Source organism: Euprymna scolopes, chromosome 12 (assembly GCF_053919585.1).
Source record: "Euprymna scolopes isolate OS-2025 chromosome 12, ASM5391958v1, whole genome shotgun sequence".
Taxonomy (NCBI): Eukaryota; Metazoa; Mollusca; class Cephalopoda; order Sepiida; family Sepiolidae; genus Euprymna; species Euprymna scolopes.
Window position 1 is genome coordinate 67,378,623 of NC_136493.1, and position 13,624 is coordinate 67,392,246.

At 35.7% G+C, this 13,624-nt stretch overlaps 1 protein-coding gene and 1 long non-coding RNA gene across 2 annotated transcripts in view; one reads left to right on the forward strand and one right to left on the reverse strand.

Moving 5' to 3' along the window:
- LOC145291316 (large ribosomal subunit protein eL27-like) overlaps positions 1 to 12,010 on the reverse strand; it is a 358,375-nt gene extending 346,365 nt beyond the window's left edge. The window contains exons 1-2 of the mRNA XM_080137056.1: positions 11,969 to 12,010; positions 2,963 to 3,086 (exon numbers count right to left, since the gene is read on the reverse strand). Of these exons, the coding sequence (XP_079993182.1) occupies positions 2,963 to 3,035 (73 nt within the window). The 5' untranslated portion in view covers positions 3,036 to 3,086; positions 11,969 to 12,010. The remainder of the gene's footprint in view (positions 1 to 2,962; positions 3,087 to 11,968) is intronic.
- LOC145291317 (uncharacterized) overlaps positions 1 to 13,624 on the forward strand; it is a 155,173-nt gene that overhangs the window by 99,097 nt on the left and 42,452 nt on the right. The gene's annotated exons all lie outside the window — the stretch shown is intronic.

A 13,624-nucleotide genomic window follows, 5' to 3' on the forward strand; every position in this document is an offset into this window, starting at 1 on the left:
CAAAGTTATTGAAGAAGTTATGTAATTTTTTAATAGTTTTGTTTTACTCTCTTGGCCTGGCTGTTGTAGTAAAAAGGGCATCGTCTCTATAAAGACCCCCTTGGATATGTTTAAAGTGGTATTTAAGTTCTTTCAGTAAGAAGAGTCCCACTAAGTCTGTAACTTCTGCAGAGTCAGAAGCACCCATCAAGATGTCAAAATTATCAGGGGTATCCTTTCTAGTCCAAAGCTTATTGTTAAATTGTATAAGGGACTTTCTCGCTAGGAGAATTAATTTTATTTCTAGATTAGTTAAGTCAGAATTTCTTTTAGCAAAGATAAGAGCCTTATTTAAAAGGATTGGAGAAATTGATTGATAATAATTTTGGATGTCAAATGTTATGAAGTTAAGGAGGTGTTTATTTTTAAAGGAAACAAACCAATTAATTACGGAATCTGAATTCAGCCAAAGAGGGAAACTTACTTTTTCTTTAATAGAAGGGATGATTCTATCTAAGATATTTTTGCTTACAGCTCCTAAGTCAGAGTTAGATGGGCAGATCAGTCTGATGGAGGGGTTGTCATAGAAATTAGGTTTATTATCTTTGAGGGTGAATCTGGGAGTACCCAGAGAAATTATTTCAGTGAAGTTATGAATGTTCATAGAAGTCAGTAAAAGTTTAGCTTCAGAATTAATGGAATCTAAAGTCTTAGGAGGGACTATTTTATAAGATTTATTAAGTTCTTTATACAAAAGTTTTTTATATGTAGGATAGTCAAGTTTATAATAATTTTTTGTCTTATCAGCAGGGACGAATATATATTTTTTTTTTTTTAACTTTTTCGGCAAAATTATTTATTTTTCGAGTAACCGGATTATAATGGTGTTTTTGTTTCTTAAATTTAATTTTTTTGACTAAATTTAACATGGAATTCTCAAACTCTTCGAGGTAAGGGTTGTATTTGGGGTGGGCAGTAGTTTTCAATCCATAAAATTTGGCAGCAATTCTTTCGAATTTCTTTTGTTCTCTATGAGAGTTGATAGGGAGTTCATTTAAGATTTCAGGGTGAAGTTGGTCTTCGGAGGAAATAGGCGCTTTAAGTTTATTTTTAATGCTTAAATCATGGTGATAAGCCTTCCAACTTATATTTTTTAGGAAAATATTCAAAGCTAGAACAAATTTGTGGATATATTCCTGTTGGGTAGGAATAGGGATATTTTTGGCAGACAGAGGAATGTGTTCCTTTTCATACATATCTGGAGAGAATAAAAAGCTCAACCAAGTGGGTGCTTATAATAAAATGAAAATTACAATTGAATTTACCAAAATGATCCAAGATGGTAAAATTAAAGTAAATTATAAATATTAAAGAATTAATATTTATAAAATTATCTCAGCCAGATATAAAAGCTCGATAATACCAAATAGGAAATAGAGCTTATAATATGAGCAAACAGTTAATGAAATATGTTAAAAAACACACACACACATATATATATATATACACACACACACTTTAGAATAGTGTAATGCAATAGATCTACTGGTATGGAAATCCAGTGATTATTGGTCTTGCAAAATACTATTTTATAAAGACAATCCCAGCTAAATAAAAAGTTGCTCAATATACCAAATAAACAAAAAACACAGAGAGCAAAGTTTGGACACTAGGGAGGGTGAGTAACTGTCTTGATGCCCATCATGGTCAAATAGTCTGTGATCTCTGAGCAACCTTGGGACAAACTTCCACATCTTCAGTTCCTCGCAAAGAATTGTGTGTACAATTCCTACATGTTAATCATACTGTGTACTTATTTTCTCTATAGACACACAATGGTCCTTATCCATGAAATTCTTTATTTGGCTAATCAACTTTGATATTCTAACTCCCTTACTACTCCCACACTTCTCACTATCCCTCACAGACTACCTGCCATCCTTGAAACTCTTATGCCACTTGAAAACTGATGCTCGATTTATGTAAGATGGTCTAAATGAAGTCTGAAGCATTGCAAATATTTCTGTTGCATTTTTTTCAAGTTTAAAACAAGATTTTTTTTAATGGCATATCGTTCAATTTAAGTGTCTTCACGTCCAGATTTCATTTTGAAATTCACTAGCTGGGACAATCAGGTGTATTCCAATTCCTGCTGTAGCTGTTCATTTATACCTGAAATCATAAATATTGGTCAGTCATCTCATAAGATGTATAGCCATAATATACTGAATTTTTAAGTGTAACAATTTTAAATATCTGTATAAAAAAGTCTGGAAACTTATTGAAAGCACCTTAGTAATTAGTAATTCATGACATGAAATGGTTAAGTTTAAAATCTAAATTTTTATTATATGCAAGACAAAGAATACAATTCAAAAAGTATACCTCATTAACCTGTACGTTTTCGATGTCTACCCATCTCCTCAGAGGAGAAAATATTAGCTAATTTATGATTTATTTGCTCTATCTGGTATATTGAGCAACTGTTTATTTAGCTGGGATTGTCTTTATAAAATAGTATTTTGCAAGACCAATAATCACTGGATTTCCATACCAGTAGATCTATTGCGTTACACTATTCTAAAGAGTGTGTACATATATATAAGAAATGTATAGAACAGCAAAAGGGACTGTATCAGGTGTTCATCGATTTAATCAAGGCCTTTGATACAGTCAATAGGGATGCTTTGTGGGAGATTCTGAAAAAGCTTGGCTGTCCTGACAAGTTTGTAACTATCTTAAAGCTCTGCCACGATGATATGAAGGCTGTGATCAATGTTGGGGGAAAGCTGGCTGATCCTATCACAGTAGAAAATGGTGTTAAGCAGGGAGACATTTCAGCACCCTCATTGCGTTATATTTCACCATGGTCTTTCGGATGACATTTGGGGGGGGGGTGCTCTGATGGTGTCTATATTCGTTACCGAACTACTGGGGGGTTGTTCAACATTAGGCGCTTCAATGCAAGTACAAAGGTACTCACCAACACGATTCGTGACTTGCTCTATGCGGATGACTGTGATCTGGTGGCTCATACGGTGACTGATTTGCAGCATCTTGTGGACGCCTTTGCGGTTGCCTGCAGCGCATTGGGCTTGACCATCAATCTGAAAAAAAACTGTCTTAATGTATCAGCCTGCTCCGGGCATGCCATACTATGAGCCATCAGTTTATATCTGTGGGTCAAGGATAGCGGTTGTCTCTAAGTTTGTATACTTGGGTAGCACACTGAGTATGTCTGGTGCCCTGGATGATGAGGTATCGTTACGGATCAGCAGGGCAAGTGATGCCTTCGGAAAGTTGGACGGGCATTTGTGGAGACGTCATGGGATCTTGCTGCCAACTAAGATTAAGGTTTATGCCGCATGCATTCTCTCTACTCTTTTCTATGGTTGTGAAACTTGGACAACATACAGGGAGCATTTCAGATATCTCGAGCGGTTTCACCAGTTGTGCCTACGGCGAATCTTAGGTTTGGGTTGGCAAATGTATGTCAGTGATGTGGAGGTGTTTGATCGAACCCAATGCCTTAGCATTGAGGCTCACATTATTAAGCATAGACTGAGATGGAGTGGACATGTGGTGAGGATGTTAGACAGTTGACTTCCCAAGCAACTCCTTTATGGCGAGTTCGCTGAGGGAAGACGTCTGGCTCAAAAGCCTAAATTGAGATTTAAGGATTGTTTAAGATCAACCTTAAAAAAATGTGAGATTGATGAAAGAACCTGGGAGAGTCTTGCTTTGGATCGCGAAGGGTGGAGAAGGACCATGCGGAGAGGTGTGGGCAAGTTTGAGGTGGATCGAACCCAGTATGAACGGCTGAAGCGCGATATCCGGAAAGAGAGGGTGAAAGGAGCCATGGATGGTCTGGAGTGTGAGGTGTGCAGAAGAATATGTCTTAGCAGAGCTGGGCTGATGATTCACCAGTCTACTCATCGGCGCAGCGGGTCACAAAGCAGTCTTGAGATGCCAAAGTTAACCTGTGTCAACTGCGGGCGGATGTACAAAACGACAGGCGGTTTGAAACGGCATTTGATCCTGCATAGAAAAGAACAGCAAGAACATGCTGCTAGTGGTGCACATGTCTGTACAATGTGTGCTAAGGAATGCCAGAGTTTAGCAGGGCTTAAAAGCCACATTCGTGGGACAAATTCTTAGCTCAATTCCTAATACCTACTCAAACTATAACATTATCCTGAACTTAAACTAAAATAAAGTTTAAAAAAATCGAAAAACCTACAGGTAAAAGTCTTAATCCGCACTAACGCTTTTCTAACAAGCCTCCCCACAAAACTGCTTCCACTGCATGCCCCTAAATCACTTTGAGGAGTGTAACTATTCATTAGATATATAACCTCTCAACTAACTCTGTAACATTAACTAACCACGCAGGGTCGCAGAAATACCTGGATTAAGACTCAGGCGTGGAGCAAACCCTTTCAGGGCTGATGGACCCAGTAGATCTTCCCAGATCACCCGTCTAGGAAAAGGAAAACTCTGAAACTAAACCAAAGGGGAGGGAGGCCTCTTCAGTCTTGGATGACAACCTTCCTAGAGCTGGTGACTCAAACAAATTACTGGTCTGCAAACCTAAATTGCTTAAGGAGTAGATAGGCTCTGTCTATCGCCGGCTTCCATACTCCTTCTTTACCTATTAGTCAGGCACAGAGACACTATCACAAGTGAATCGACAAAACACTTAGTGGTAGATATTGTTTCTTGTCTAGGGCAATGAATGCAATTCCCCCACTCCCGATACATCCCACCCCTCAAAACTGGGCATTTGGGAGTGCTTGAGTACCACACATGCCTGTGCAATTAGATTGGGGTGATCTTCTTCTGATGGGTTGAGGGTACCGGATTGACAGTTCCTGGCTGCTGTTTCCGACTGGTAGAACAGGCACCCTAACTCTTTGGTAGCGCTTAGAGCAGCTGCTCCATCAACAGTCGTATAATATCGGGATGTTTGTAGTGCCATGTTGCGCATGGAAAGGGACCCTGCACTCATCCCCGATGGGCTTTCCTGAGGCCACAGTCCTAGTTGAAGAAAGGTCAACTAATGGTCTACTTGTGTTGCATGTCTGATACACTGCATAACCTCTTGTTCAGCTCCCTCTCACCTAACTGAAACTCTTTAAAAACATGATGACAGTACAATCAAAAAATAAACTTAAACCAGGCTTAGAGACAAACAAATCCAACTTGCCTCATCCCTTGAGGCCTGCATTCACTAACATCCATGGGCTTAGAACTAATTTAGTTGATGTTGAAGCATTTCTCCTAACAAATACCCCGGATATCTTAGCACTAAGCGAGACTAACCTACACTCCTCCATCCCCTCTAACTACTTTAACATGCCTGGCTATCTCCCACTCTGCCGTAAGGACTCTGACAGACATATGCACGCATTTGGAGTCTACGTTCGTAACACACTCCCCCTGACTAGAGAAACAAACCTAGAAACAGACGATCAAGCCTTTATGTGCTTTAGACTAAACATACAACATAACATTAGCTACTTTTATTTTCTCTACTGCTCTCCCTTGACTGCACCATAATAAACAAAGTCTCTGACAGCATAGACACAGCACTCTCCTTTGAGACTAGCGCACAAGTACATGTATTTGGTGACTTTAATGTTCACCACAAAAACTGGCTTGGATTCTCTACTCACACAGCTGCAGCGGGCAGCACAACACATAGTTTCACTATATCTCACTCCCTATCACAAATGTTTACGTTTCCAACCCGTTTCCCTGACCAGCAAGAACAACACGCATCACTTCTAGATCTGTTTCTGACTACAGTTCACTCGGGAACGCTGACCATGCAGTGATAATGGTAGAAATCGCCCTAAATTCTAGACCCAAAACTGAAGAGCCAGTGCTCAAAACAACGAGATATTATAAAAAGGCTGACTGGGAAGCCATCAGAGATCTTATTAGAGATGCCCCATCGGGAAATATTTTTTCTCTTCCTGCTGAACAGTGTGCAAATGAGACCACTGAATGGCTCAAAACAGCAATTGAAGCACATGTTCCCATGCGGAAATTTTATAGCAAGCCACACTCTCCCCAAACAAACAGAAGTATATAGAAGCTAGAAGTAACTGTAAGAAAAAAATAGCGACAGCTAAGAGAGAATTTACTGAAACCACCAAAAAATGCATCAAAGCACAAAAATTAGGAAATCGTGACTTCTGGAAAATCTACAACAGTGTAGTAAATAATGGGCAATCAACAATTCCCCCACTAACCAACAATCACAAGGTTGTTTGCTCAGCAACCGACAAGGCTAATATGCTTGCCAGACAGTTTGCCTTGAACTCCACACTGGACCCTTCCAACCACCCCCTGCCTGACTTTCCTTTGCGGACAGACGCCACGCTAGACGATCTAAAAATCACCCCTGCTCAGGTACACGCTGTCATAAAAAACCTAGACACTTCAAAGGCATGTGGACCTGATCTCATCCCAGCTATGCTATTAAAAAAGTGCTCAGCGGAAGTAGCTCCAGTTCTCTCCAAACTCTACAACAAATGCCTTAATGAATCATGCTTTCCGGGCTGTTGGAAAACTGCTTCTGTGGTAGAAAGAACTGACCCATCAAATTATCGCCCCATTAGCCTCCTCCCACTTTTCCCCAAAATATTTGAGACCATAATAAACCATGCTCTAGTCCGGCACCTTACAGATGCTAAACTTCTGACTGACAAACAATATGGATTTAAACAAGCCTGTTCCACAGCAGACATCCTCACTGTAATCTCTGAACGTATATATCATTCACTGGACAAAGTGGGGGAGGGCAGAGCGGTAGCTGTAGATATATCTAAGGCTTTTGAAAGGGTATGGCATGAGGGTCTCCTCAGGAAAATTAAATCATACGGTATCACTGGTAGAATACTTAATATAATTAAATCCTTCTAGAGATAAGAGAAAAATCCAGGTTGTCCTCGACGGTCGTACATCTAAACAGTGTGATATAAATGCGGGAGTGCCTCAGGGGTCTATCCTTGGACCTCTATTGTTCCTAATATTTATTAATGACCTCCCCGACAAAACTGCCTCTGAGATGGGTATATATGCTGATGACACCACACTCTATAACAGGCATGACAGGAAAACAAATGAACACATAACTAAAGAAATGGCAAAAACACTAGAGGATGACCTCCAATCTGTAGTGGAATGGGGACATAAATGGATAGTCACATTCAATGCTGCCAAGACTAAACTGGTTTCCTTCAATAATTACAACAAACCTTCTCTGCCACCAATAGCAATGGCCAGTGACTCTCTGTCTGAGAATACATCTTTCAAACTGCTTGGCCTAACATTCACAGGAAACATGAGTTGGAACAATTATATTGAAAACATTGCCAGGGCCGCTGCGAAAAAGGTAGGCTCTCTCTACCGTGCTAGAAAACTACTGACACCTGAAAGTATCCTGTACCTCTATAAGGCCACCATTCGCCCATGTATGGAGTATTGTTGTCACATTTGGGCTGGTGCATCTGCTGCTAGTCTCTCGCTCCTAGAAAAGGTTCAAAAGAGAGTCACCAATCTGATAGACCCTGAACTGTCATCTAAGCTTCAGCCTCTGTCCCATCGATGAAACGGTGCATTCCTCTGTCTGTTCTGCAAGTATTTTAATGGTGAATGCTCTGACGAACTGCAGACACTTGTGCCCCTATGATGTAGACAAACCCGACAGGCTGCTACACAGTAGAGATCCCTAGATGTAAAAGATCTTTCTACTCCAGTAGTTTCTTCCCCAGAACCGCTAGACTCTGGAATTCCATTCCAGGTTCCTGCTTCCCTAACTGTACTGACATGCAGAAGTTCAAGTGTAACGTGAACTTACATCTTGCTGCCCAAATCCCAACATAGTGCCCCAGTAGTTGCTGCCCCTGATAGTAGCCCCCTACACCAAAATGGCAATGTGCCTTGTTTGGGGTGAAAATGTAATAAAAAAAAAACAATTTGTGTAGACCATCACCGAATGTTTTCGTGTTTCTACATACCTTTTTTTTTCTTTCTTTTTTTTTGTGCTATATCGAGTTATGGCAATGTTTGAAAGCGAATTTGCTGCCATCATCATATATATATATATAGACTTATATGTAATTATACTGAGTTCGTGAAATTCAGTAAATTTTCATATACCAATGAGTTTTAAGCCAAAATGGTTGACTTAAAGAGTAAGCTACAAAATAATCAAATTTTATAATTGACCATTTAATATACTGTGTAAGCAAAAACAAGACTTCAAAACAAGGTGTTGGTGGCAACAAAAAGTGTATTTCATTTTACGTTACAATTGTTTCCATGTCCAGTTCTACAATTTCAAGCATTATGTCGTTTGAAAATTTTCAAAACCAGCATTTCTTCAGACTTTATGAATAAGCACACTTTTGGCAATGGAGCATTTTTTTTTTTGAAGGGAAGGAAGGAAGGGGAATCCCTAACTAGAAAGGCATGCGAGAAACATCTACCTTTGTTGTGGTTACGGAAAATCCCATTTAAATATTAATATATCACCTAATTTTCGTATCCTTATTTAAGAGCAGAGTCATGACAAGTTGCTACAAGGAGCCCTAAGCCATTTAAAAGAATTTTTTTATTATTTTTTTATTATATATCCCATTCGTTGGGTTCCTAAATTAGATCTTGTTATTTCTTTGTTGCCCAATATTAATTTTTAAAATTTTTGTTTCGATATTATGGCTGTAATAGCCTTGCAAAAATGTTACGGTTAGTTTTAGTTTTGTATTTGTGGCAGGTAATGTTTATAGATTATCGTTATATTTGTGCTCGGATTTAAGACCCTTTTAGTTTCAAAGGTTAATTGAATACAAGCGTAAATAAAATGGGTGTATTTAAGATATATATAAAAATCCTCGTATAATATTACGGGTGAAGTATTCTAATCTATTTATTGTTATTTAATGTTTTAAGATTCATTGTTATTCTACTTGAAAAATGTTTTCATATCGTTAAGTAGGATATAATGAAGGGAGATAATCTAATTATATTGTTAAGTATTGTTAGTTAATTTTGTTTGAAATTGGGTCGATTTGTATCCTATAATGGTCAAAGGGAGGTAATTCAGGCCGTTTGGTGTTTTTGATTTATTGATTAATAGAAGGCGTCTATGATTTAATAATTAATTTAATAATTGTAGACAGATCCAGAACTTGCTACGATGGCTTACTTAACCAATTAAGTATATAGATTTTGTTTTGATCTCAAAGAATGGTCTTAGCCCCTGGGTTTAACCCGCCTCTGTTACTAATCACTTAATTCTTGTGTTGAATTTTTGGGTGTCTAAATAAATAAAATATATATCCTCTAGTTATTATTCTGACAGCAAAACCACCCATGGTTACAAGTATGTCTACTCCTGCATTTATGGGTAAAAACATTTAGAACAGGGATTGCAATAGGTAAATAAGTAAGTCAGTATGGATTCTACCAACTTGGGGTTTAGGATGACAAAATCTGATGAAATTATATTTACATAAATTTTGCAACCCCCAAATTGCTAATTTAATTTTTATTTTTTAATAATAACTGCTAAGTTGTTTTATTGATTTATTTCACCGTCCATACTGCTATGATTGAATACAAGGATGCTCACCGTTATGGAGAAAAACATTCTTAGATGAGCTGTATCGTGGCCTTCGTTATAAAGATGGCCGGCCAGCTGAAAAAATGACGTCATCGCCGAGGTCCCAACAAGCAAGATATGTGGAACTCTTAGACTGTCAATAATGAACAGTAATTTTTACAGACAGCGTTACAAAACTTCAAAATTGGATTGAAATAAAGAAAGAACACGATGATTTATACTGAAACTCATCTAATATTAATAATAAAAAAATAATAATAAAATAATAAAACACAAGTTGTTTGTTTAAGTATTATAAGCAATTGAATATTTCGTTGTATTATATATTTTAAAGATTAGAATGCGTTCTTTAATTACTTATAAATTACATTTTTAAAAGGTGAAGGAACACGATTTGATTTGAAATAAACTTGAAGTTTATTTAATATAATTAAATGAAAATTATGCATGTAAGATTATGAATATTTGAAGCAGAACACAAGCAAAACATTTGAAATATTAAAATTAAATTATTTTTTAATCAAATGAACAATATTTTTTAAATCAAAATGAATTTTTTTTAATCAAAATGAATATTTTTTAATCAAAATGAACAATATTTTTTTTAAAATCAAAATGAATATTTTTTAATCAAAATGAACCACAATATTTTTAAATGCAAATGAACCACAATATTTTTTCAAAATCAAAAACAATATTTTCAATAAATTCATGAAATATTGCACAGTAAAAAAATAATTAACCTAAAGAAAAAATCATGTTTCTTATTTAAGATTATTTCACCACATAACAAAAATAACATGCAAAATCATTTTTTTATATCCATATTTTCAGTTTGTTAAAATACGTGGGTTTGTATTACTGTAAACATAGATTCGAAAAAGTTGTCAAAAAACAAATAAATGTTATCAAAGGCAAGATAAGTTACTTTTCTACCAAACTGGATATATTTTTGGTGTTTTTATTCAATGTAACATGTTCATTCAGTTCGAAAACCATAGTGTTTACCGATGTATTGGAAAATTGGGTTTGTATTACTGTACACATAGATTCGAAAAAGTTGTCAAAACACAAATATATAACAAATAAATGTTATCAAAGGCAAGATAAATTACTTTTCTACCAAACTGGATATAATTTTCATGTTTTTATTCAATTTAACATGTTTATTCAGCTCAAAAAGCATACAGTGTTTACCGATGTATTGGAAAATTTAAAATGGCGGCCGACTCTCTCTTTAACACGGTAAGTTTGGGAAAAGGTGTTATAAATAATAAACTAGACAAAATACTATTAAAAAACCACTGAATATATATCAAGTTATGTCACGGTAACTTATATTGAGCAAATTTCTAAGAGTATTTTGTCTAGTTTATTATTTATTACACCTTTTTCCGAACTTACCGTGTTAAAGAGAGAGTCGGCCGCCATTTTAAATTTTCCAATACATCGGTAAACACTGTATGTTTTTCGAGCTGAATAAATATGTTACATTTAATAAAAACACAAAAAATATATCCAGTTAGGTAGAAAAGTAACTTATCTTGCCTTTGATAACATTTATTTGTTATATATTTGTTTTTTGACAACTTTTTCGAATCTATGTGTACAGTAATACAAACCCGGAAAATTCAAGATGGCGTCTGACTCCCTCTTTAACACGGTAAGTTTGGAAAAAGGTGTTATAAATAAAAAACTGGTTAAAATACTGTTAAAAACTCGCTCAGTATATGTTACCGTGACATAGCTTGACATATATTTTTTTCTAGTTTTTTTATTTATAACACCTTGTTTTTCGAGCTGAATAAACATGTTACATTGAATAAAAACACGAAAAATATATCTAGTTTGGTAGAAAAGTAACTTATCTTGCCTTTGGTAACATTTATTTGTCATATATTTGTTTTTTGACAACTTTTTCGAATCTATGTGTACAGTAATACAAACCCGAAATGAACGCGCGCTTTTTGTTTTTTTTTACTTTTAAGTTTCATATATAATATATATATATATATATATAAGTATTTTTAAATTTTATCTTTCTAGCTTTAAAAAAAAGTTTAAAAATGTTATCAGCCGGCATAATTTATTTTTAAATATTGAAAATTTCAGGAAAATTAATTTTTTATTAAATTTTTAAAACATGTGTCAACAGCTTAAAAAAATCGTCTCTTCAAAAGAGTCGATGTTGTCTCGCATTTTCATTAGTTTTGTATGCTGTAAAAAAATTTTTTTTAATATTAGCAATTTACTTGAAGCTTCTTCTTTTGAATGGTAAAAAACTTAGGATGATAATATTGAATTAAATTATAGTTACATCGTGTTAAATACAGGGGGGAGCACGTTAAAACTTACTTTGCTGAATGGAGATATCCACGAGTCAACCGGTGTTTACCGGTGTCAAGAAGCAACTAATAGACTACCCGTGATGACGTCAGCAGATTAAATTATTTTTGCCCACCGGCCATCTTGTCTTTTAAGACGGTCTTGGCTGTATACCTTATTTATATTTCCTATCCGGTTAAGAGGAATTGAAGTTTTATTCGCATGTGGGATTTGGATCGTTCATTTAGATTGTAACAATTCTAGCTATTTAACTCTACATTAAAATTTAATCCTAGCATCTGATGATCCTTATTATTGTAAAAAAAAAAATAAAAAGATTTATGCCTCAGTTACATTTAAGGTGTAATAGCAGAAATCTATTTCTGTGAAGACATCCCTGTATGGCATCAAGTCTTTATTCAAAATTTCCTCTTTGGAATTCCAATAAACATAGATTGCACCTTTTTGATTTCCCAGGGCTGTACTCCCCCCCCCCCCACTGTCCACTACTGACCATTTTAATTCAAACTTGTCATTATTTCTGCTAAGTTCCCTAATCCAATCACCTAATGCAGTTGTGTTTCTCTTTTTGTTTTTATTTTTAATGCTTATTTTTGTGCCGACCCCCTTACTGTCGTTCACGCCATCCCTATTAGTTTCTGTCCCAAATTCCTTTTTAAATGATACTACGTGGTTTCTATATCTGTCCTTAAACTCTGTTCCCATGGCTCCCAGATATATCTTCTTAGTGTTGTTGGTTTTTATCTTGCATTTATACACTATTTCTGAGGTTAGACATTTCCCACCCAACGCACAATTTTCAGGTATTCTGCAGTTACAATTGCTATTTAGGATACTTGTGTTTGATGCTAGTTCGTTGTTGTTCCTTATTTTGCTGATTTTTCTATTGTTGGAGCTGATTATAGTGTTAGTTAAGTTTCTGGATGTTGAGAAAGATAATTTTACAGAGTTTCTATTTATTATTTTGCTTAATTTATTTTCAGGGAAGAAGTTTTGGTCTATTATTCTATAGAATTCCTTAGGTATATTATTTTTGATGTGCTCGCTGAATGGTGGATTATAAACCAAACCTGTCTCTTGCGTCTTCTTATTAATGGTGCCACCCTCATCCTTCCTTATTCTGCTGTTATTATTTCCCCCACCGTTCCTATTCATTCAATAGATCATTTCAACGTTTACCTTATTAATCTTTGTTTTTTTTCTAGCTCCCATTGCCATGTTGTATGAGATTACACAGCTGGGTTTGTAGTTACTATTTTTGTTAACAACAACAATAACAAGATCTAATTAAGGAACCCAACGAATGGATATATAATAAAAAAAATAATAAAAAATTCTTTTAAATGGCTTAGGGCTCCTTGTAGCAACTTGTCATGACTCTGCTCTTAAATAAGGATACGAAAATTAGGTGAGATATTAATATTTAAATGGGATTTTCCGTAACCACAACAAAGGTAGATGTTTCTCGCATGCCTTTCTAGTTAGGGATTCCCCTTCCTTCCTTCCCTTCAAAAAAAAAAAAAAAAAAATGCTCCATTGCCAAAAGTGTGCTTATTCATAAAGTCTGAAGAAATGCTGGTTTTGAAAATTTTCAAACGACATAATGCTTGAAATTGTCGAACTGGACATGGAAACAATTGTAACGTAAAATGAAATACACTTTTA